Source organism: Quercus suber, unplaced genomic scaffold (genome assembly GCF_002906115.3).
Source record: "Quercus suber isolate HL8 unplaced genomic scaffold, Cork oak 2.0 scaffold_1072, whole genome shotgun sequence".
In the NCBI taxonomy this organism is placed as follows: Eukaryota; Viridiplantae; Streptophyta; class Magnoliopsida; order Fagales; family Fagaceae; genus Quercus; species Quercus suber.
The window spans coordinates 2,069-25,938 of record NW_027070478.1 but is presented as its reverse complement, the minus strand read 5'-3'; the positions used below and the strand labels follow the sequence as shown (position 1 = coordinate 25,938).

Sequence of the window (23,870 nt, the reverse complement as noted above, 5' to 3'; positions counted from 1 at the left end):
TGTGTCCAAATCCCTCTCTCTGTCAACTTTCCTTTTTTTTATATACTCCTCCCTTTATCATATCTCAACCATCCATCCTCACCTAACATCTCTCCTCTCATGACACTTATCGCTTTTTACATTTGAAGAAGGTGGTGGAAGGAGTCTGCTTAGCTGTGACTTACACTGTTCAGGTCACTTCCTCATCAATGCAGCTGATAAAGTTGTTGTCCACCATTTAATGCGAAGGCAACAGGCTACTCCAAACTAGAAATTTCCTCTATGACCACTAATTCTCTCTCTTCAAATTCTTGTTCCCACTTGGAATGCCTCAGAGTACTTTGACTCATATCTTCCCATCCTCGGGAGGCTTTCCTACTCGGGTCCATGGATCGCGACATCCCCACAGTTATACTGCAACTCTTTAGATCCATCCTCGGTCCTCAGGCACCCAAAAAAATCATGCCTTGCATATTATAAATACATATACAATAAATCCAAGTAAAACCCATGTTCAACCCCAATGTATATGGATTCCTTATACAAAAAGCCTATGGTCAGTGAGAACACATAAGAGAATAAAAAATTTCACTCTAATCATTAACAGTATTCTCCTAGAATCAACATGATTGAGTCATGATTGTTGATTCTTTACACATATCATCTTCATCATATTTACAGAATTTTCATAAATAACTTCCACTCTATCCAGTATTTCTACTATAAGACTATAAAACCAATTGAAATGTCTAATATACATTAAGTCCTCACAAACATTTACTGTTAGTACAATCACTTTTGATGAAGTGTGAATTCGTCAGTCGATGTATGTAGACAGAAATGATCTTCAGCCTCTTGCAAAGATGTTTTCTCGAGGATGGTCACCGGTGTGGTGCTTGCCACAACGTCTCCAATGCCAAAGTCAATGTCGAAAATTACTTAAGAGTAAGCAATCAAAATAGTATCAATCTCAATATGTTCATACCTTTTCTTTGGGCGTGAGGGCTTTATATCTGTTGTCGTAGTCTCTAGCCGTTGGGTAATTATAGTGGTTCTTAATATCCCTCTGGGTAACGTTTTCTGGCCTCATCATGTGGCTTTAATTTTGTCCTAACGGTCTGACTGGTTTTGTAATCGTCCCTGACATTTATTGATGGCATTGAATGAAATGTTTAGAGTCGTTAGTGAAGTGTATGCTCGTCATTGAAGGCTTGTCTCATCGGTCCAAATTACCTCTTCCATGATCTACTTCGTCAGTCCCATCAGTTGCCCCCGGATTCCGTGGTCGTCATGACATGTCGTGTTGACCAAGGAAGGTGAAAGGTTTCTAAGTTGTAAGCGGTTGGGTTTTTGAGCCGTATTTAATGTGTTGCGGCGGTTCCTTTTGGGTTGTGGCCTACATGGCACCTTTTGATTGGGGGAGTTAATGCTTCACATGATGAGTTTCATTGATTTTCCCGCTGGTTTTTCAACTTCCCAATCCTTGGTTTTAAACTTCCCCTCTTCTCATCATTCTCTTTTCACTTTTTCGAAAAAGCACCTCCATTATTGCTCTGGTCCTCATCTTCTCTGCCTCTCTTCTCAGCGATTTTTCCCTGCGCAGTGCACCGGTTTTCTTCTTCGAGGTATGTTCTTCTTTTTGCTTTCTTTTTATCTTGCCTATTCATGTTGTTGTAAATTTCTGATCTTTCATTTCTTCTTTCCTTGCTGTTTCTCTTCTGTTTGGCTTCTTTTTGGCTTTGGGGTACCTTAGATCCTTCTTTATTTTCTGCATTTTTCTAGCTTTCCATGTTCAGTAGCTTTGAGGTTAGGTTAGATTACCCTTCAATTTCATTTCTTTTTGCTCGATTAGGGGGGGCTTTAGGAACTTTTCCTTACCTTGAAAATTTTGTTTACGAGGGCAATAGTTTAGCCGTTGCGTTGGCTGATTTACTGCCTCTTCTATGTCAATCAGTTGATTAGTTTGAAAAATTAGTGAAGGAAGGGAGGACGATGTCAGAGATCAGGTCTAGTGAACTCGAGACTGGGTTATCGTCTAGCGGTAATCCAGTAGAGGAGGATACAGCCCATTCTAACCCTCGAGAGGTTAGGGCTTTTTATGCTCTGGACGAGGAGTGTGGGTTGGACGCGGAAACCCTAGGCAGATTTAGGGACAGATTTCAATTTCCAGATAGGGTTAGGGTTCGTCTACCTGGTGAGAGGGATCGGGCCTGTCACTTCTTTCCCGGGGAGGTATGCTTCTATGAATCTGCCTTCGTTTGTGGATTGAGGTTCCCGGTCCATCCCTTCCTCATGGAGCTTTTAGACCGTTTTGGTATTGCTCCCGGGCAGCTAATGCCCAACTCGTGGAGGATTCTGGTGAGTCGTATGGGGATTTGGCTAGCTGCCAATGACGGGGACATGCTCAGGGTAGACGAGCTTGTCTATCTTTACCGTCTGAAGGCATCCAAGGAGCATAGGTATTATGAACTAGTGCCCTGGGAAAGAAGGACTAGGATTGTCAAGGGTTTGCCGTCCACTTTCAGGTACTGGAAATCCAGGTTCTTTTTTGTGTTTGGGGACGATTTTGAGACACCCTCGGGCGAATTGTGGGGTGATCTCCCGAGGTTACGTCGGCGGTGGGAAACCCCGACTTTTAGTGCGTCAATATTTCCTCTTCGTTTCTTGAATTCTGTTGTGTTTACTATTATGGCTGCTAAACTTCTCTCCTTTTTTTTCTAATTTTTTTTTTTTTTTTAGTGAAGAGACAACCAAAGCTTAAGAGCAAGTATAGGGAACAAGTGCAGAAGGCCATTGAATACTCGCAGACCATCGAGAGTTGGGACGATCTCGTTGATCCTAGAACTCTTACATTCTACTGCCTCGAGCCTGAGCCCTCTGCTTTTGTCTTGAAAAATCTTGAGATAGAAGGAAAAAAGAGTAAGTTCCAGCTTCGTCAGTGTTGGCCCTTTTTTTTTTTTTTTCTTTATTCCTTGTATTTTTATTCGGGATTAACGTTCTTCTTTTTACAGAAATGACATCCAAGTTTAACAAAGAGATGTATGCGAAGATGAGGGCAAAGAAGGATGAGCCCTTGTCGAATATAGGAAAAAAGACCGTGCGTGTAGTAGGGTGGATTCCTTCTACCACCCCTCTTGCCTCCATCACTCCTCTTGTCTCCGGCACTGAGACGACGAGGACTACTTCTCCATCTACTTCAGTGGAGGAGATTCCTACGTCCGTCTCTAAAAGGCCACGCCTGTCGGAGAAGGAAAAGGAGAAAGGGGATGCTTCTCGCTCTAGAATCTGGGGGGATGAGAGGCTGGCCGTTGAAAGGGCCCAGAGCATAGTGACGGCTGACGATTTGAAGGCTTTTTCTGGGGTCCCCTTCAACACAGTAGCTGGTGGCCACGTCCACAAGCTCGTCCAGGTGACGTGCTTTTACTTCTTTCATGAGCAATCCTTTTTTTTTTTTTTTTTTTTTACTGAAGAACTGAGACATCTTTTCAGGTCCTAGGAGAAAGCTTACATATCACCTCTGAGTATCTCACTCAAGAGGCTAAGCTAGCATCCCTTTCGTCAAAGGTGCAAGCCTTGGAGAGTGAAAACTCAAAACTGAAGAAGAACCTCATTGACTCCATGGACGAAGCTACCACTCTGAAAGAGAAGGTCAAGGTTTTGGGTGACGACCTTAGAGTTGAGCGCCAGCTGAACCTGGAGAAGGACGAGCAGCTTCAAAGCTCTAAGGAATCGCTGAAGACCATCGCGGCTAGGTTCGTTGAGGCCTTTCAAACCACTGATGAGTACAATACTATGCTCTTCAGTTGGTACTTTAAAGGCTTTGAACTTCTTCGAAGGTACATGGTCAAGCATCCAACTGGCATTGATATTGGAAGCCTGGACCTGGAAGAAGTGGACAAAGAGATGGCCGCTGACGAAGCTGCTCTGTCTGTGGTCCATGCCAATGATGCTCCAGGAAATGCCCCTGTTGACGATGCTACAGCCGTTAATGCCCCTCCGACTTCTGAAGCCTGAACCTGTTACTTAAGTTCTTTTTTTTTTTTTTTGTCTGTTGATCATTGCCCGTTGTGGCCTTTTTTTGTAAATCTTATCCAGAAGCATTTTTCTTTTTTCCTGGGGAACAATGTTTAAGCCCAGTGTTTATGGGTTTGTAAAGAAACAATGGTAGTTTTAATTTACTTCTTGCATCTTACTTGTGTTTGTGAGTTATATGCTCTTAATCGCATATGTGATGTGTTTGGTGAAGCATTTTTCGTTTCTATGAGACTCACACCTTCTTTTGGAACGGTGAGCGTCAGTAGTTTGTATTTGTCACGGTATGGCTTTGTGATCGTCAGTAGTTTACATCCGTTAGAACGGAATCTTACTACTTAGCCACATTTTTCTTTTTAGGTTTCTTACGACTTACACCTTCTTTCGGATTTTTTCCTCGCCAGTAGTTTACATCCATCAGTGCGGAATCTTACTACTTAGCCATTTTTTCGGCTTCTTATGACTTACACCTTTTTTAGGATTTTTTCCTCGTCAGTAGTTTACATCCGTCAGTGCGGAATCTTACTACTTAGCCATTTTTTCGGCTTCTTATGACTTACACCTTTTTCAGGATTTCATCCTCGTCAGTAGTTTACATCCGTCAGAGCGGAATCTTACTACTTAGCCATTTTTGGCTTTTTAATCACTCTTAGTGATATTATCTACATCAGTAACTCACATCCGTCTAGGCGGAATCCTGTTACTTAGCCATTTTTGGCTTTTAGGCGGATTTATTCGTTAATAACTTACATCCGTCTACGCAGAATCTTGTTACTTAGCCATGTTTGGCTTTTTGGTGGATTTATTCGTCAGTAACTTACATCCGTCTACGCAGAATCTTGTTACTTAGCCATTTTTGGCTTTTAGGTGGATTTATTTGTCAGTAACTTACATCCGTCTACACGGAATCTTGTTACTTAGCCATTTTTAGTTTTTGTTAGTTTCTTCTGGAGCGGGCCTGTTTATACATAAATATTGGCTGAATAATCCATTAATTGATTGTTAATGACGAATACGTCTTTTCATTACATCTACTGATGGTATTTCTTCAAATGTTCAATGTTCCATGGCCTTGGGAGCCTTTGTTCGTCTAGGGTCTCCAGGTGGTAGCTGCCTTGTCTGGAGTAGTGAATGACTTTGTATGGTCCTTCCCAAGTGGGGCCAAGCTTTCCTTGAGTTGGGTCTTTGGTTGCTTGGGTCACTTTGCGCAGGACGAGATCTCCTATGTTGAGTCGCCTGAGCTTCACCCTTATGTTGTAGTAGTCTATCATTTTCTTCTGGTATTTCGTCATCTTGCTGAAGGCTTTGTCTCGTACTTCGTCAAGGCAATCTAGATCAACTCGCAATAGGTCGTCATTCTCTTCTTCATTGAACGCTTCTCGTCTGGTGCTGGTTATTCCCACTTCGACAGGGATCACCGCTTCTGTACCGTAGGTAAGTCTGAAGGGGGTCTCTCTCGTTGGGGTTCTAGCCGTGGTTCTGTAGGCCCACAAGACGTTAGGCAGTTCTTTTGGCCAGGCACCCTTCGCATCGTCCAGTTTGGTCTTTATGATCTTGAGCAACGTGCGGTTCATCACTTCCGTCTGTCCATTCGCTTGTGGGTGGCCTGGTGATGAAAATTGGTTCTTAATGCCTAGGCCTGAGCAGAAGTCTCTGAAACCCTGGCAATCGAACTGTCACCCATTATCTGATATGATCGTCCGTGGAATCCCGAATCTGCAGATTATATTCTACCAGACGAAACCCTGGATTCTGGCCTCGGTGATGGTCGCCAATGCCTCTGCTTCAACCCATTTAGTAAAATAATCAATAGCAACTAGCAAGAATTTTACCTGACCTTTGCCTTGAGGTAGGGGGCCAACGATGTCGATTCCCCATTGTGCAAACGGCCATGGAGATGTCATCGTCATCAGCTTTTCTGATGGCAGCTGTTGAATATTCCCAAACCTCTGACACTTGTCACATTTCTTGACGAACTTTGATGCATCATCTTGCATGGTTGGCTAGAAGTACCCTGCTCGCATAATCTTTCTCACCAAGGATCTTGGTCCTGCATGGTCTCCGCAAATTCCTTCATAGACCTCTCTCAGGACGTATTCGGCCTCTCCTTCGTCAACGCACCTCAAGTAGGGCATGGAGAAACCTCTTTTGTATAAGGCGTCATTGAGAATCGTGAATCTGGCGGCTCTCTTCTTGATCTTCCTGGCTTCACCTGCGTCCTGAGGTAGGTGTCCATCCTGGAGGAAGGACATGATGGACGTCATCCAGCTACTTTCGCTCTGGACTGCGAATGTTAAAATTTCTTCTATGCCGGGGTTTTTCTGTATCTCAATCATCAGGTCTGCCTTTGATTCTGTTTCTTCCGACGAGGCTATCTTTGGAACTTCGTCTGCGGCCCTATTCTGGCTTCTCGGGATTTGGGTGAACTCCATTTTTTCAAATTCTTTCGTCAAGTGCTTCGTCAATTTGAGGTATTTCTGCATTCTTTCTTCTTTTACTTCGTATTCTCCTCTGATCTGCCCAATTACTAACTTTGAGTCGTTCTGGACCAGCAGGTTCCTGGCCCCAAGCTCTGTTTCGAGCCTTAGGCCTGTCAGAATTCCTTCGTACTCAGCCTCGTTATTGGTGGCTGGAAATTTTAGTTGAACTTCATATCTCAATACTTCTCTGTCAGGGGTGGTTATGACTACCCCTACTCCCCCTCTTTTTTGGGTTGACGAGCCATCAGTTTGCATTACCCATGTTTTGTCCTCGCTGGCATGGTTGGGCTCATCTGGATAGGTAAACTCGGCGATGAAGTCTACCAACGCTTGTGCTTTAATAGCCGTCCTGGGATGGTACTCCACGTCGAATTGGCTGAGTTCAATCGCCCGTTGGACCATCCTCCCAGCTACTTCAGGCTTGCTTATAGACTTCTTGATGGGTTGATCCGTCATCACTAAGATTGGATTTGCCTGGAAGTATTGCCTGAGCTTGCGTGAGGCTACTATCAATGCGAACGTGATTTTCTCGATTTTTGGGTACCTGGATTCAGCTCCCTGAAAAGCTTAGCTGACGTAGAAAACTGGGAGCTGTTTCCTATCTTCTTCTCAGATTAAGGCTGCACTGACGGCTGTAGATGATACTGCTAAGTACAAATACAAGTTTTCACCTTCTTTGGACGGGCTTAGAAGTGGCGGATTGCTAAGGTAACGTTTGAGCTCTTGGAATGCCGCTTCACATTCGTCGGTCCATTCAAAAGCTTGCTTCAAGGTCTTAAAGAATGGCAAGCATTTGTCCGTTGCTCTAGAGACGAACCTGTTGAGTGCTGCAATCCGGCCTGTGAGCTTCTGGACCTCCTTGACGTTCTTAGGTGATGCCATATTGATTATGGCCTGTACCTTCTCAGGATTTGCTTCTATTCCTCTTTAAGACACCATGAATCCCAGGAATTTTTCGGAGGCAACACCAAAAACACATTTACCAGGGTTCAGCTTCATTTGGTATTGTTTGAGGGTATCGAATGTCTCCTTAAGGTCGTCCAGATGTGAAAGCTCTTCTTTGCTCTTGACGAGTATATCATCGACGTACACCTCCATATTCCTGCATATCTGCTTGACAAACATTTTATTTACCAATCTTTGATAAGTTGCCCCTGTGTTCTTCAGTCCAAACGGCATTACCTTATAACAGTAGAGCCCTTGACTGGTAATGAAGGCGGTTTTCTCCTGGTCCTCGTCAGCCATTTTTATCTGGTTGTACCCTGAGAACGCGTCCATGAATGTCAACAGCTTGTGCCCAGCCATAGAGTCTATGAGCTGGTCTATTCTTGGAAGAGGAAAGCTGTCCTTCGGGCAGGCCTTGTTAAGGTCCGTGAAGTCTACACACATCCTCCATTTCCCATTTGCTTTCTTTACTAGAACGACGTTTGCAAGCCAATCTGGATAATATACCTCCCTGATGAAGCCTACCGTCAAGAGTTTGCTCACTTCGTCAGTGATGGCTTGGTCTTTTTTGGGTGCAAAGGTTCTTCGTCTCTGCGTGGTAGGCTTCCTCTCTGGGTCTACATTCAACCTGTGTTGGATGACTTCTGGAGATATGCCTGGCATGTCTTCATGGCTCCAGGCAAAGACGTCTAAGTTCTCCCTAAGAAACTGAATGAGCTTCGTTCTCATCTCAGGACTCAGGGTCGTCCCTATTTTGGTTGTTTTCGTTGCTTCCCCTTCGATCAGCTCCACTGCCTCTAATGCCTCTACCTTTTCTTCCTCTTTGTCTTCTATTGTCCACGTGTGGTTTTCCTTAGCTGCTAAAACAGCCTGGTAACATTCCCGAGCTAGAACTTGGTCTCCTTTAACTTCACCAATACCATTTTCCGTTGGGAATTTTACCTTCAGGCAGTAGGTGGATGTGGACGCCTTCCACTTGTTGAGCGCTGGCCTCCCAATAATGACGTTATATGACGAGGGACAATTTACTACCAAGAAGTCTATCTGACGAGTTAACTGCTTCGGGTATGTTCCCACTGTTACAGCCAGCATCACTACGCCTTTAGGATATACTCTGTCACCGCTGAAGCTAACGAGGGGGGAATCAAACGGACGTAGTCTTCTTGGATCCAATTTCAGTTGCTGGAATGCAGAAAAATAGATGATGTCAGCGGAACTTCCATTGTCCACGAGGATCCTTTTTGTGATGAAACCTTCTATTGTAAGTGCTATGACTAGGGTCATTGTGAGGTTGCTTTACTCCCCATGCATCTCCTTCATTGAAAATCATGTCCTGATCGGTTCGTCTTTGTTTCAACGGGGGTGTCATGTGGACGCTGTTCACCTGTCGTTGGTGCACTTTCTTAAGTGATTTGAATGAGCCTCCTGTGATAGGCCCCCCTGCGATCGTCTGTATTTCCCCGATCACATTTTGAGGAGGTTGGGACTGACGGCTTCCGCTCTTGGACGAGGACTCATGTTGGCCTTTGTTTTCGTCTCGGAATTTGTTGTACTCTCCCTTCTTTATAAACTTCTGCAACCTACCTTTTCGTATTAATTCCTCTATTTGCTCTTTGAGATCCCTACAATCTTCGGTGTAATGGCCATGATCTTTGTGAAATCGACAATACTTACTCCTGTCACGGACGCTAGGGGACGAGTGCAATGGCCGTGGCCATTTAAGGTAGTGTTCATCTTTAATCTGCGTCAAAATTTTGTCAACAGGCATAACAAGAGGGGTGAATTTTACCGTTTGTGGACTTTTATCACCTTTTCTTCTGACTCCGTTATTATTTCGACGATCCGGACGGTCCCGCTTTTGTCCTCTACGGTCGTCTTCCCTTCTCCCTTTGTCCTCCGATCTATCTCCGTCCCTGATAGTAGCCAACGCGTCCTCAGCGTTCATGTACTTCTGTACTTTGAGGAGCATTTCAGCCATCGTCTTTTGGGGGTTCTTCGCGAGTGAGGTAACGAGATCCCTCGACCTCAACCCTGCCTTGAAGGTTGTCAACTGCACCATATCGTCAGCCTCGTCTACCTCCAGTGTCTCCCTAGTAAAGCGTTTCACATATGACCTCAAGGTTTCCTTCTCTCCTTGCCTGATGGTGAGCAAGTGATCCGCAGTTCTCTTTGGTCGTTGTCCCCTAATAAAGTGACGCAGGAAGGCGTTGCTCAACTGCTCAAATGTATCGATGGACGATGTTGGTAACTTTGTGAACCATTCCTGGGCAGCTCCCTTGAGCGTTGTTGGGAAGGAACGACACAATATTTCATCTGGGGGCTGCTGAAGTCTCAGGGTCATTTTGAAGGTATTTAGGTGATCTTGGGGGTTTTTCAGCCCATCAAAGGGCTCGAGCTGAGGTAACCGAAATTTTGACAGCACTGGACAGTCAAGGACTGCTGTTGTGAATGGCGAATCCGTCGCTCGGACCATCCGATCTACACTCCGCTCCGTTTTTTCCTTGATGGCATTCCTAAGTTCGTCCATCTCCCTCCTCATCTCCAGAAGAAGGTCTGAATTTTGCCAGGCGGGAGTGTTTTGCCCTCGATGGTCACTTCTTCTGTAGCTATCCCCTTCGTCTTCCTGATTTCCCCTCGAACGATTTTCCTCCTGCTAAAGCCGTAGCTTCATTTCCTGGTTTTGCCTAGTCAGCTCTTCGACTGTGGCTGCAAGGGCCTGGACTTGTTGAGCTAGGGCTGCAGAATCTTGATTGGACTCCATCCAAAAAGAATAAGAATGGGAGACCACTAGTTCGAGTTTGAACACGAAAATGTCGTTCCCCACAGACGGCGCCAAACTGATGAAGTGTGAATTCGTCAGTCGATGTATGTAGACAGAAATGATCTTCGGCCTCTTGTAAAGATGTTTTCTCGAGGACGGTCACCTGTGTGGTGCTTGCCACAACGTCTCCGATGCCAAAGTCAGTGTCGAAAATTACTCAAGAGTAAGCAATCAAAATAGTATCAATCTCAATATGTTCATACCTTTTCTTTGGGCGTGGGGGCTTTATATCTGTTGTCGTAGTCTCTACCGTTGGGTAATTATAGTGGTTCTTAATATCCCTCTGGGTAACGTTTTCTGGCCTCATCATGTGGCTTTAATTTTGTCCCAACGGTCTGACTAGTTTTGTAACTGTCCCTGACATTTATTGATGGCATTGAATGAAATGTTTAGAGTCGTTAGTGAAGTGTATGCTTGTCATTGAAGGCTTGTCTCGTCGGTCCAGATTACCTCTTCCATGATCTACTTCATCAGTCCCATCAACTTTATATATGTCCTGATGTCCAATACTAAAGGACAGAAAACCCACTTTGAAAACATATGTTGTACCAAGAATTCCAATACCTACTAATAACCATTAAAAGGAAAACCAAAGCAAGTTAAAAGTATAAAACTAAGTAGCTAAATTGATGGCTATAAAATATTGGCATAGTAGTGAAATTGTTAGCAAAAATATCATGCACCAACATGACTAGAATCACAACATAGTTTGCATTTGGTTGGAGTTGAAATATGAATCATAGAAAAGAAATGAGAGAAAATAGGTTTTGAGACTGTTTGGTAAGAAGAGAAAAGTGAGAGGATTTTTGTTAGGACCCAGACATTTTCTCCTCAGGCTCACCAAAAAATGATCTCTCTGTTTTGAAGAGAAAACATGGTGAAAGCTTAATGCCAATTAATGTTAATAAATTACACCCAATTGTTAATGCCTTTCACCTACCCCTCTAGCTAGTCTTTATCACCTTCACCATACAATTCATCTCCGTTCTTCTCTCTTTAGAACCTTGTCTGCAATCCAGCTAATCTTTATCACCTTCACCACACAATTCATCTCATTTCTTCTCTCTTTTGCAACTTGTTTGCAATCTGCATAGCTCTACCCATATGTATCTCACCCAAATTTTTTCAAAGTTTTGAGTTTGACTGGATGTCAATTTTTTTGGCATTAACTTTCGTTTTTAATAAACTATATCCTCCCATTTTTCATCAATTATCCATTTTCTATTCTTTTACTTTTTCATCTCCCCAATCAAACGAACTATTAAGCTCAAAATTGGAGCTTAAGTAGATAAAGTTAGCACATGCATACAAATGTTGAGTTTAAATGGAGTTTTGTATGAATTCTTTTCATGTATTAAGTAAATACAAGAAATATACATTGTGAAATCGAACATACTTGGATTTTTGGGCAGCAGCTCTTGGATCAAGAAAGTTGAGGGTCTGTTTGGTAGCGATGTTCAAACAATAGTTTTCAATGTTTAAATGCTAAAAACTGTGGGCCCAAAAAAATAGAACTTGTTTGATAATATATTTTATTATAGGTGTTTAAGTTACAATTCTCAAATTAGGTATTTAAATATGTATTTTGAAACTCATTCATACAAGTTCTTAATTTTCAAATAATGTTGCTAAATGGTTTTTTATTTTATTTTATTTTAAAAATTGCAAGGCCCATTGACAAGACCAAACTCTTTTTCTTTTCTTTTCTTTTTTCTCCCATGAACCAACCTCTTTATCAGTCTCTATTCATTTTTCTTTCTTTTTCTCTCTCCTTAAATAAAATAGTATTATTTTACTATATAATCATCACTTAAAAAAAACACATACTCATACCAAACACATAATTATATTTTTTCACATTTTAAAATATGTTATTTGAAATATATTACTAAACACATTTTTTTGCATTATGAATACTTTAAATATGACAATACTTTTTAAATGATAATTTTTATATCATTTTGAACACAAATACTTAAATACCGCTATCAAACGGACTTGAATGACCAAGATGCAATACGTATTAGCATCATCTCAATAAAGCCCAAACAATAAATATGTATAAAAAAATTCCAAAAGCGCGCTGCCCTCCTAAGCGTACAACACTAAGTAATCCAACCTACCCCACATTACTAAGTAATGGTAGATAATTTTTTTTTTTTAATTTTTTTATATAAGATAGAAATTCTACTCTAACCTAATTTAAGTATATATGTGTGTGAAGCTCCTTCCTAGAAACTTAAATTCCGGCCCTTACCCCCCCACCCAATAAGTACTTATACTTATAGAGTGACCATCGTATCAAGGGTGTGCGGTGGTACTAATGGTGGATAATTAGATTTCTTAGAGGTATGTAATTTTTTTAATGAAGTAGTAAATATTACTAGGTATTCATTTCCCATCAATGAATAAAATTAAAGCCTTATAAATAGGCATTTTTGTAAATGGTTTGATAGTTTTTGCTCAATGGTCCTTCCACATGAGGAGAGAAGAAGCCTCCTCGAAAAAATTGAGTGGGCTTCTTTGAAGGGTAATTTGGTAGGTTTTTGGGTTGAAATATACCATTGACATGTTAAGAGTTTGTTTATTTGTTACTGTGAGAGAATTATTGGGGTGTATTGGGGGTTTGGGATTGTGACTTTATATTTGTAAGGTTTGTGAGTGTGATTTATATGAGTGTGTGAATTTGTGAGGTTTCATTGAAAGTGGTTGTAATTTATATCGTTGATACTGAGTTTTGGACCTTTTGATTGATGTAGCTTGTGGGCATTGGCTTGGAGGTACCAAAATAACATAAAATATTATTGTTTTGTGTTGATGTTTTATTTTATTGTTTGTATGAATGTGTTTTCGTTAGCCCCATATTGGAACAATTGATATCAGAACTTTCGCTATTGCACAACATTAACATTTCATTTAATGTAAATACAAATGAACTAACAAATAGTAAAATTAACTTGAGGTTCAGTTGTTGATCAAATAAACCCGCCCAATTAAATACCTTGTACAAAATACTTGCTTTGGTACTAGATCAATTCTACCTTTGATAGAGAATCAGAGATATAACTAACTGCGCCAAAAACAACTTTTACTATTGTAACTATTATTTCAAGAATTTATCATATAAATTGTTAAGTTCTGATTTCTCACATAACATTTATGTTGGCTTTATTTAATAACAAAAAATGTTGTAATTGTATTAATTTATTTCCTTGTATTTTGTGGGATTTATTGTAATGAGTTTAGTATTAAGTTGTTGAAGATTGCTCAAGACAGTGAAGTTTGCAACTTGCTCGCAACTGACTTGTGAGTGGACAACCTGCGAAAGGTCACATAAGAAACACATGTTGGAAGTTGAAGAGTCAAGTGTCGGGCTATATTTCATGAGTCACTTCCCGACTTAGCTAACTTGCGAGTGACTCGCGAAACTCTATCTGCCTAGATATTTTAAGTATGACTCTTATACCCTTCATCCATACTATATATACCCTCATAACTCACAAGATTGAAAGGAGGCTATTCAGAAGAAAACCTAAGAAAGGTTTCTATAACATACCCACCTTGTTAGAGAGAACTACTCATTCACAAGAGAGAAATTCTTGTAGTCTCTTCTCCTCCCCTCTCCCAATTTTATACCTTGAGAAGAAATTCATACCCAAACATGACCCACACATATTTAGAGTGCAGAAAGTGTTTTGGAATTTGGGAAGTATTAGGTATTTGCCAAAAGAAGCTGATGAGGTTTGGCAGTGCAATCAGACAATATTGTAGGATCCAAATAACTAATGAAGACAAGATCAACTCCGAGAAGTCCATTGGTAACTGGAGCTTAGAGAGCTCAAGTACTTTAGGTAAATTAGGCTTGGAAGGTTTTTTTGATATCCTTGTACTCAAACTTACTCACTAATGGATCATTTCGACTTGGAGGGTCGCAAAGAGATTTTTCACCAAGTTCTTAGGTGTCTTGTTCCATAACACATCACCATGTTATCTTGGGTTTGCTATTCTTTTACCCACTGCCTTTTCCATTTTAGCATTGCACTTATTTGTTCATTTGTACAATTGTTGAGTGTTTCAATTAATTAATTTGTTAATCACATATATTCTGCATCAAGTATGTTTAGATTAAAATTAATCAAGTCATAATTAAGAATTTGGAGTCTAAACAAGCTATAGTGCTTCGCACTATCTGAGAGCTTTCATAAATAAAAATTAATTAAAAGCTAAATGTGATCTTTAACTAAATATGTAAACAATTAATTCTAAACATTTGAAATAATGTACAATTATCAAAATTTATGTAGGATATCTTAAGTTAGACTATCACAAATAGTATATATTATTTGCCTCATCTTTGAAGAAATGTTACAAGATAAATGATAATGAAAGTAGAATAATATATTTTAATGATACCAATCAACAATCAAATGCACATTAATTGGTAAAGTTTCTTATTGTCGAATATATAAGAGATCTGAGATTCAGTTTCTGCCTACATCAAAAACCAATTGGTGTTTTGGTCTAATAATAAAGAATAATTATCAAAAACAAACGCAATAGGTTGAAAATATCTCTAAAAAATAAAAAATACACATTTTAACTCTACAGTAATATTTGGCTCACCTTTAACACTGTGAGTCCTGCTAATTCATTTGTTGTTGGAGGAAAATGATGAACATGAAAAAGGTACAATACCAAAGTTCTCTATGATAATTTTTTAAGTTAATATATATCTAAAAAACCCTCTCTCTGCAAATAATTATTATTAAAATAGAAAATCCTTAAAAGGCCACTATTTCCCTCTCTTTGAAACCTAAATAGTTATCTTGCTCTCACCAGCATACACACACACACTTGAGAAGCAAAAATATTTTCTTTGTTATTTTAAATTTTGATATGTTTATGGGATTACACATACTTGAGAAGCAAAAATGCTTTCTTTGTTATTTTAAATTTTGATATGTGTATGGAATTGAAAAGATATTGAATTTTTTTTTCAAATTTAAGGATAATTGTTTCCTACAACAAGTATAAAAGCAAAAATTCTAAAAAAAATTATTTCTTTGTTATATTAAATTTTGGTGCATATGGATCGCGCACACAAACACTTAGAGAAGCAAAAAAGCTTTCTTTGTTATTTTAAATTTTGATATGTATATCTATTTGAAAAGAACTTGAAAAACATTCAAATTTTAGGCTAATTATGCCCTAAAACAAGTTTGAAGCAAAAAAAATGATTTCTTTGTTATTTTAAAGAGAAGTGTCATATCCACAATATTTTCATAACACTTTCACAATAAATCATAGGTGGTAAGTTATTATTGACTCTAATTTGAAAATACTACTGAAATTACTTTTTAGTTCACTAATAACAACCTATTTCTTAGGATTTGTTGTGAAATGTTATGAACATAATATTTCTCTATTTTAAATGTTTTGAATTTGAAAAAAACTTGAACAATATTCAAATTTTAGGATAATTTTATCCTACAACAAGTGTAAATATAGTTATATAAGACCCACAAGCAGTTGTTATGCAAATCCATTATTATTTTTTCAAGTTTTAAATTTTTAATATGCATTATGGTTTGAAAATGAATAACTTTAAATATTATCCAAATTTTAGGATAATTGAGTCCTCACAATATAGGTATATATATATATATATATATATAATTATATAATTATATAAGTAAGATATTTCACAAATACAATTTGTGAAACATATATATAATAGAGAGAGAGAGAGAGAGAGAGAGAGAGAGAGAGAGATATATATTATTCCAATTTTACAATGAAATATATAACTGTTGGGTTATAAATTGATCCGATTAATTAATTCAATAACCCAAATTAATTAATTAATCAAATTACATGTGAGTCATGTGGAGGCGCAATAAAATCACCAAACTAAATAGAGTGCAACTTAAAATAAATTTCACACGACAATTTGATCACGTTGAAGAAAATCTATGCAGACAAAAATCTCATCAAGTGAATTTCAGGTCACTACTCCCAAAAAATCCATTAATCAAGAAACAATTGGTTACAAGTATAACAAATTTTATCTCAAATAGACTATCCTAAAATACCAACCTACAGTTGAACCTATTGACCTATACTAGTATCAGCTCCAATACCCAATTGGATTTGTTTTTGTAGAGACTTCTCCTTTGTGCAAATCCTAGTATGTGACTAATTAATAGCACAACAACTTGATTGTTGTTGTATGACAGAGTTCTTCAATCCACACTTGTAGATTAGGAAGGAGCTTGGTACAAAACCCTAAGCTGCACAAAAAGTTGCAGTAGCTCCTATAAAACGTGTATCTCTGTAAACTCTATATGTGTCTCTATGTATCTAATAATGGCTGTGAAATATAGCTTTATATGCTCTAGAACCCTAGTGCACAAAACCTTAGGAAAGTCATGTCATCATGGGTTGAAAATAGATCTGGAAATTCAAAATCCTCATAGCAAGACAGATTAAGAGGTGTCGAGCTAGGTAATGAGGTTTATTAAATCTCGATAGATCGATAGGTACCGAGCTAGGTGTTGAGATCTGTAGTTCCAGTTTTTTTTGTATTGTTTCTTGAGTATTCTTCATGGCTTCAATAATACTACTTTTTGGACACTAAATTAAAATGATCTTCTTGAACATATTAGAAACAAAAAATCAATTACAAGTAAAAGATGCATTTTGTCTCTAGATATGCCAATTACAAATTTACCTTTACAATAACTAACAATACTTACTTTTAGGCGAAACTATACTGTTGGTCCCTCATTTTTACTATGTGTGCACAATTGGTCTCTCAAATTTCAAGTGAGCACATTTAGCCTCTCGAATTTTCAGAATGAGTAATATAAGTCATTCTATTAACTTTCATTAGTAGTATTGCTTGCATGATTAACGGAATAATGACCTGTCATTTTTTTAAAATGATATGACTTTTCTTCTTTCTTTTTTTCTTTTTTTCAAATTTTACACGTAAAAAAAAAAAATGTAACTACGGCAAATGCAATTGGGTAAAAGAAGCAATGGAAGGTGAGAAACCAACAACGCTAGTGTGCACAGTGTTACCCATAAACCACACCAATTTATACTACAAGGTCTGCTCTGTATGTGGTAAATGGTTCAATTTAACGAGTGATTTTAGGCTGAAGTTTGCCAAAGGGACTCAAAGGTTGGTAGTGGTGGATGAGTTTAACAATAGAGACATTCTCATTCCTGCTAGCCCCACCATTCTTGCTGTTCCTCTAGATATTTGTTGTGATATAGGGGATCGACTTCGCTTCAATTTCGATGTTCTTCAATTCAACCATGTTTCCCTTTTCCCCCTTTTTCTTTTCTTTATTTATTTACTTTACCATGGCATTGGCAATGTGATGAGACTTTTCTTCTTCTTCTTCTTCTTCTTCTTCTTCTTCTTTCTAATCAACTAATATCTAAGTAAAAGCAATGCTCCAGTTATGAAATTAGAGGACATTTTTGGATGGGATTCTATGTACAGTAAATTAATTTTGATTCTGGGTCTGATGATTATTTTTTAGGAGGGTAATTGTATATTTTTTTTGTAGGAGCCTTTCATGATCCCACTTGTCTCTGCAAATTCTGCAACTTCAATGCCTTCAACTCCGTCACCTCTACTTCCAAACTCTTCTTCCATGTCCTTGTAAGTCACCTCCCAAAGGACCCAAACCAATTTCCTATTTGTTTCCATTGAAATTACTTGAATTGGAACTGTTCAAATTTTTATTTTTAATGTGTAAACTCATTTTTGTAATTTTTTAACAAAAAGAAATGTCACATCATTTGAAAAAAAAAAAGTTATTATTCCATTGGCCACATAAACAATACTACTACTGAAAGTTAATAAAATGACTTATATTGTTCATTCTAAAAACTTGAGGGACCAATTGCACACACATAATAAACGTGAAGGACCAATAGTGTAATTTTGCCCTACTTTTATAAGAGTATCTTCTATTACTAATAAAACTTATTTTAATTGCTATATCAGTTTTCATTCAATGTAGCAATTAATGTGCTCACAAATTATTTTAGCATGGGCAAAATCTGTTACACACTCTGTATTCGTAAACTGAAATCGTGAGTTGATTTTAGTTATTGAAACACGCTATAGATACTAGTATAGCTCACTGTTACACACTGTAATAACCATCCTCCTTTTAGTATAGCTCACTAGCTTTATTAGTTTGATTGGAATACAATCATCAATACATAAGTTACGCAACAATATAGATACTAGTACAGATCAGAGATGGTTATTATCAAAGTATAGCCTCATGGGCTTATCACACTTGGGTTTAAAGTAGCTAAGGCGAGGAATTCAGCATCGTCCTCCAATATAGCCATAACGTTTTCATCTAAGGTCACCCATGCTTCAATTCCTTTGCCATAGATAGCATTTTGGAGAATAGTGAGTTTCCTACCGGAGCCTACTTCCCCCATCAGCCCAACCCAAATGGGTTTTCCCCATCCAAAATCGACTTTGTTGAAACCAAATGTTAACCAACTGGTGAAAGCAAAAATTTCAGGATTTTCTCTGGAGAATACTACCGTTGCAGCTTTCTGGATTGCATACTCGATCATGCCTATAAAACCTTCGTGACCTTGCAGAATTCTCACATCACTGTCGATTTTTGACACAGCTTCTTTGAGGGTTGCCACCAAGCCACGCATCTCGGTCTCTGTCGACTCTGCTGAGTTATAATCGTAGGCTGCTAATGCCCACCAAAAGATATTCCCCATAGAATAATCCGCCAAGCGTGGCTTTGCTTTTCCCCGGATGCTTATCGCTTGGGCCAGTATAGATGGCCTTGGAGAACCAGATGCTAATCTAGAAGCAGCGCTAGCGTGTTTACAAATGAAACTAGACAGTGATTCAATTCGGGTTGGGTTTTCCACTCGTTCACTCCTTGCTTTTGCCCTTAGAGTAGCTATGGCCTTGGCATCGAACACAAATCTCCTTGTCTTGTACTTGCCTTCGCAGAACCAAAGCCTTTCCACTAAAGGTTTAGCAATATGAGGCAATATATTTTGTGGAGGAAAGTGTGATAATGATGATGCCTCGGTAAAATTAGGATTTACTAGTTTGTTACTAGGCCCGCCTGCAGTGGCTGCCCAATTGTTGAGGAACGCACTCATGGTGGTTCCATCTATGAACTTATGTGACACGGCAAAACCGATTGCTATTCCACCACAATCAAATATGTTGACTTGTACGGCTAATGGGGCAACTTCCATTGGTTTTGGTTCTTTGCGAAATGGACAACAAGGAAGAAAGTGGTTTAAAAACTCCGTTTTAGGATGTTGAAGAAAGTCAGACAAACAGCAATGGACTCGGGCCTCATTATAAGGAATGCCCTCGTCGTAATAATCAATAAAGAGGTTGTCTTTCATCCTTCCAGAAAATGGGTAGAAACTATTTAGGGTTTCTGAGAGTGAGTTTTTTAGGTGAGCTTGGGGATTCTTGGAATGAATAATATGGTTCTTGGGGTAAAAGAGGATAAGTGGAGCATAGGTTGTAGGAGTGATCTGGTCCAAGAGAGAGAGTTTGAAGGGTTTTAGATGATGAATTGCTGGTGAAGATGGTTTGATGATTTCTCTTGAGATGATATCAACTTCCATCATCATCGTTATTTTTTTTTCAGACAAAAGTTTATCTTTAACAAAACCACTGCCTCTAGATATGTTTGCTTTACTTTCACAAAGATCGATATCTTGGAAAAGGATCCTATTCCCTTTTATAGAGACAGAGCGCATAATTTTTACGAACAAATTGCTAACGCCTGGTTGTTAGGTACCTCAAACTTGCCAGTACAAATTTAATTGGAGCAATTAGTAGTTAGTAGTTGGTAAAGTTTTTCATTTTCCATTAAAAAATAATTACACATTTCTAGTTTCATTGTAAATACTGTTTTACTTGAACTACCAAAAACATTAGATTTTATATTTTCATATCATTGTTATTATTTTTATTTTTATTTGGACTACTAAAAGAATTATTTGGAGAAATTAACTGGTTTCACCATTGTGGTCTCATGCATGTAATATAATATATAATAATTCAAATGACAATGAAACGAAAATAGGATTTTTAAGTCTTTTGAAAGATGTATAATTCTTTTTCAGAGGACATGTGTATATCTATAACTTTCCATGGCGTAAAACGATAAGTATTCATTTCTTTCTCATACATAATTTGCGGAGCATATGGAAAGCAAAATTTTAATAAACCAGGGACTGCTACCTACAATGGAAATTTGGTAAACCAACAAAAATAAAAGGAAACAACATGCAGATAGCATCAATAAATAAATAGTACAAATTTTGTACCTGAGCATGATCACTGAAAATGTTCCACTTTGATTTCGCTTAATGAATTCCAATATGTACTCTAATTTCTTTGATTGAACAAAAGTATAGAAACTTGATAAATAGAACGAAAAACATTGCAAAGACAAATAGGTAAATACGTATGAAGGAAAGAACTTTGAATAATAGATATTAAAAAAACAAAACAACCTTTGCGGAGCTAGCAATGGGAGATCTTCCTCTTTGCTTAGCCAGCCTTGCTTTCACGATGAGGATAATGACCACTTTCATAAGGTTATAGCGCAATTTTAGCCATTGATGTGGTACAACATTTGTTTATGTAATCATTTTATTTATTTTTATTATTTATTTATTTTCTTATGTCCAAGCCTAACCCATTTCGTCGAAAACTTGGAGTAAGATGAAACTGATTTCCATTAGCTCACATAAGCAATCTACCAACAAAAAAATAGATTGAAGGATTGGAATTCGAATTTCTGAAAGAGAAAGAGTTGATGCTTCAATTCATGGTTGATATATACAAAATAAGAGCAGAGGACGATGGGCACTGCCTATTTTCCTAATTTTCAAGGCGTGTTTTATTTACGCAAAGAACTAAACTGAAAAGCAAAAGGAAATGAATAGCCATGGGTTTACACCAATGCCCAAAGAAAATGAATAGCTATGAGTTACAAAACATAAAACACCAAGTGCAAATGAGAAAACAAATAAAGAAAGGTTAATCTAATAAGTACATATATATATATATACACACTTATAAGATGAATTAAAAAGGACATGTTCAATCTAATACTAATACGTGTAAGACTATAACTGATATTTTGAAGTAGTATTTTTTTTTTTTTGGTGTTGTTGAGAATATTGAAGTAGTAAATTAGTAATAAGTATAAAAACTAAATGAAATTAAAGAAGTGTAGAGAAGGAGTCATGTTAAAAAATAGTTAGATTTACAAAAGGTGGCATATGTTATTATTATGTAATTAGTATATATAATTGAATGTATTGACACGTCATTTGTGTTATATTATGAACAAGTTGTTAGTTGCCATATACTCTACATCATTTTAAATAAACAAAAGATTGTGCCACTTGTAATTGTTGTGTGCATCCTTTAGTTGTGGGATTTAACTTTTATAATATATTATATATGGCAAGCACATGCTTTAATTGTGAAGCCTAAACTAGTAAATTAAAAGACTATCTACTTTATTTATTTATTTATTTTATAGATAAAAGACTCTACTAGCTAAAATATGTAGCTTAAACGTAATGAAATGATTCCATCGCCTATACAACTTATTATGATAAAACCAAGATACAACTAAACTGATTTTACACACTCTCTCTCAGACACAAAATATAACCTCGAATTCGTACAAATTCATCACTGGTGACTAATAGTGTTTGGCATACATACAGGAATTAGACGCTACTTTATGTAATATTTTACTTTTTCTAGGAATTATTTATGGTTACCTAACAAAACTTCAAAAATGAATACATTGGCATTTAATTAAAAGAATTAATGTAGTCTTAATTTGTAAAGGCATTGGTTGAGAGCTTAATGTGACTAATGATTGTAAGTTTCTACCACAGAGATGTAATATATATATATATATATGTATATTTTATATACATACAGGAGTTAGACGCTACTTTATGTAATATTTTACTTTTTCTAGGAATTATTTATGGTTGCCTAACAAAACTTCAAAAATTAATACGTTGGCATTTAATTAAAAGAATTAATGTAGTCTTAATTTGTAAAGGCATTGGTTGAGAGCTTAATGTGACTAATGATTGTAAGTTTCTACCACAAGAGATGTAATATATATATATATATATATATATTTTTTTTTATACATACAGGAGTTAGATGCTACTTTATGTAATATTTTACTTTTTCTAGGAATTATTTATGGTTACCTAACAAAACTTCCAAAATTAATGCATTGGCATTTAATTAAAAGAATTAATGTAGTCTTAATTTGTAAAGGCATTGGTTGAGAGCTTAATGTGACTAATGATTGTAAGTTTCTACCACAAGAGATGTATATATATATATATATATTTTTTTTTTTATACATACAGGAGTTAGATGCTACTTTATGTAATATTTTACTTTTCTAGGAATTATTTATAGTTACCTTAACAAAACTTCAAAAATTAATACATTGGCATTTAATTAAAGGGAAATGCTAACGAGTGCCCTTAGGACACTGGTTAATAATCTATTTTAAGAAAGTTTTGATACCACTTTTATGGGAAATGAAAAAAGCTGTCAAAATATTAATTGTTTGTTTTTCTCTTCCATAAAAATTTTCTTTAAATGGATTATTAACCAGTGCACTAAGAGCACTCGTTACCATGGTCCATAACCCTTAATTAAAAGAATTAATGTAGTCTTAATTGTAAAGGCATTGGTTGAGAGCTTAATGTGACTAATGATTGTAAGTTTCTAACACAAGAGATGCAATATATATATATATATATATTATACATACAGGAGTTAGACGCTACTTTATGTAATATTTTACTTTTTCTAGGAATTATTTATGGTTACCTAACAAAACTTCAAAAATTAATACATTGGTATTTAATTAAAAGAATTAATGTAGTCTTAATTTGTAAAGGCATTGGTTGAGAGCTTAATGTGACTAATGATTGTAAGTTTCTAACACAAGAGATGTAGGAAATGCTAACGAGTACTCTTAGAACATTAGTTAATAATCCATTTAAAGAAAGTTTTTATGGGAAAAGAAAAAAAAAGCAATTAATGTTTTGATAATTTTTTTAATTTATCATAAAAGTGGTGTTAAAACTTTCCTAAAATGGATTATTAATCAATGCCTTAAGGGCACTCGTTAGCATGACCCGTACTTATTTTATTTTATTTTATTTTTTGTGCATACAGGAGTTAGACGCTACTTTACGTAATATTTTACTTTTTTTAGGAATTATTTATGGTCACCTAACAAAACTTCAAAAATTAATACATTGACATTTAAAAAGAATGAATGTAGTCTTAATTTGTAAAGGCATGGGTGTTGAGAGCTTAATGTGACTAATGATTGTAAGTTTTTAACACGAGTCCAAATCTTCTTTTCTACTTTTCCTGCTCCACTCTATATTCCACCGATAAAAACTTGCCACGTGTTTACCTAATTAATTAGGTGAACACGTGACAAGTTTTTATTGGTGGAGTATAAAGTGGAGTAAAAATAGTGGGACAGAAGATTTGGACTCCAATT

At 37.2% G+C, this 23,870-nt stretch overlaps 2 protein-coding genes across 2 annotated transcripts; both read right to left on the bottom strand.

Moving 5' to 3' along the window:
• Positions 1 to 8,643: 8,643 nt before the first annotated feature.
• Positions 8,644 to 9,975, bottom strand: LOC136065655 (uncharacterized). Its single transcript, XM_065769170.1, has one exon. The coding sequence runs from the start codon at positions 9,973 to 9,975 to the stop codon at positions 8,644 to 8,646; it is 1,332 nt and encodes a 443-aa protein (XP_065625242.1).
• An 8,589-nt stretch (positions 9,976 to 18,564) lies between these two features.
• On the bottom strand, positions 18,565 to 19,917 carry LOC112003589 (vinorine synthase). Its single transcript, XM_024035800.2, has one exon. It carries the CDS (start codon positions 19,915 to 19,917, stop codon positions 18,565 to 18,567), a length of 1,353 nt encoding a protein of 450 aa, XP_023891568.1.
• Between the last annotated feature and the right edge of the window lie 3,953 nt (positions 19,918 to 23,870).

Bases quoted from the DNA above. Each gene is read 5' to 3' on its own strand.
- LOC112003589 (XM_024035800.2), bottom strand. From the start codon at position 19,917: ATGATGATGGAAGTTGATATCATCTCAAGAGAAATCATCAAACCATCT.
- LOC136065655 (XM_065769170.1), bottom strand. From the start codon at position 9,975: ATGAGGAGGGAGATGGACGAACTTAGGAATGCCATCAAGGAAAAAACG.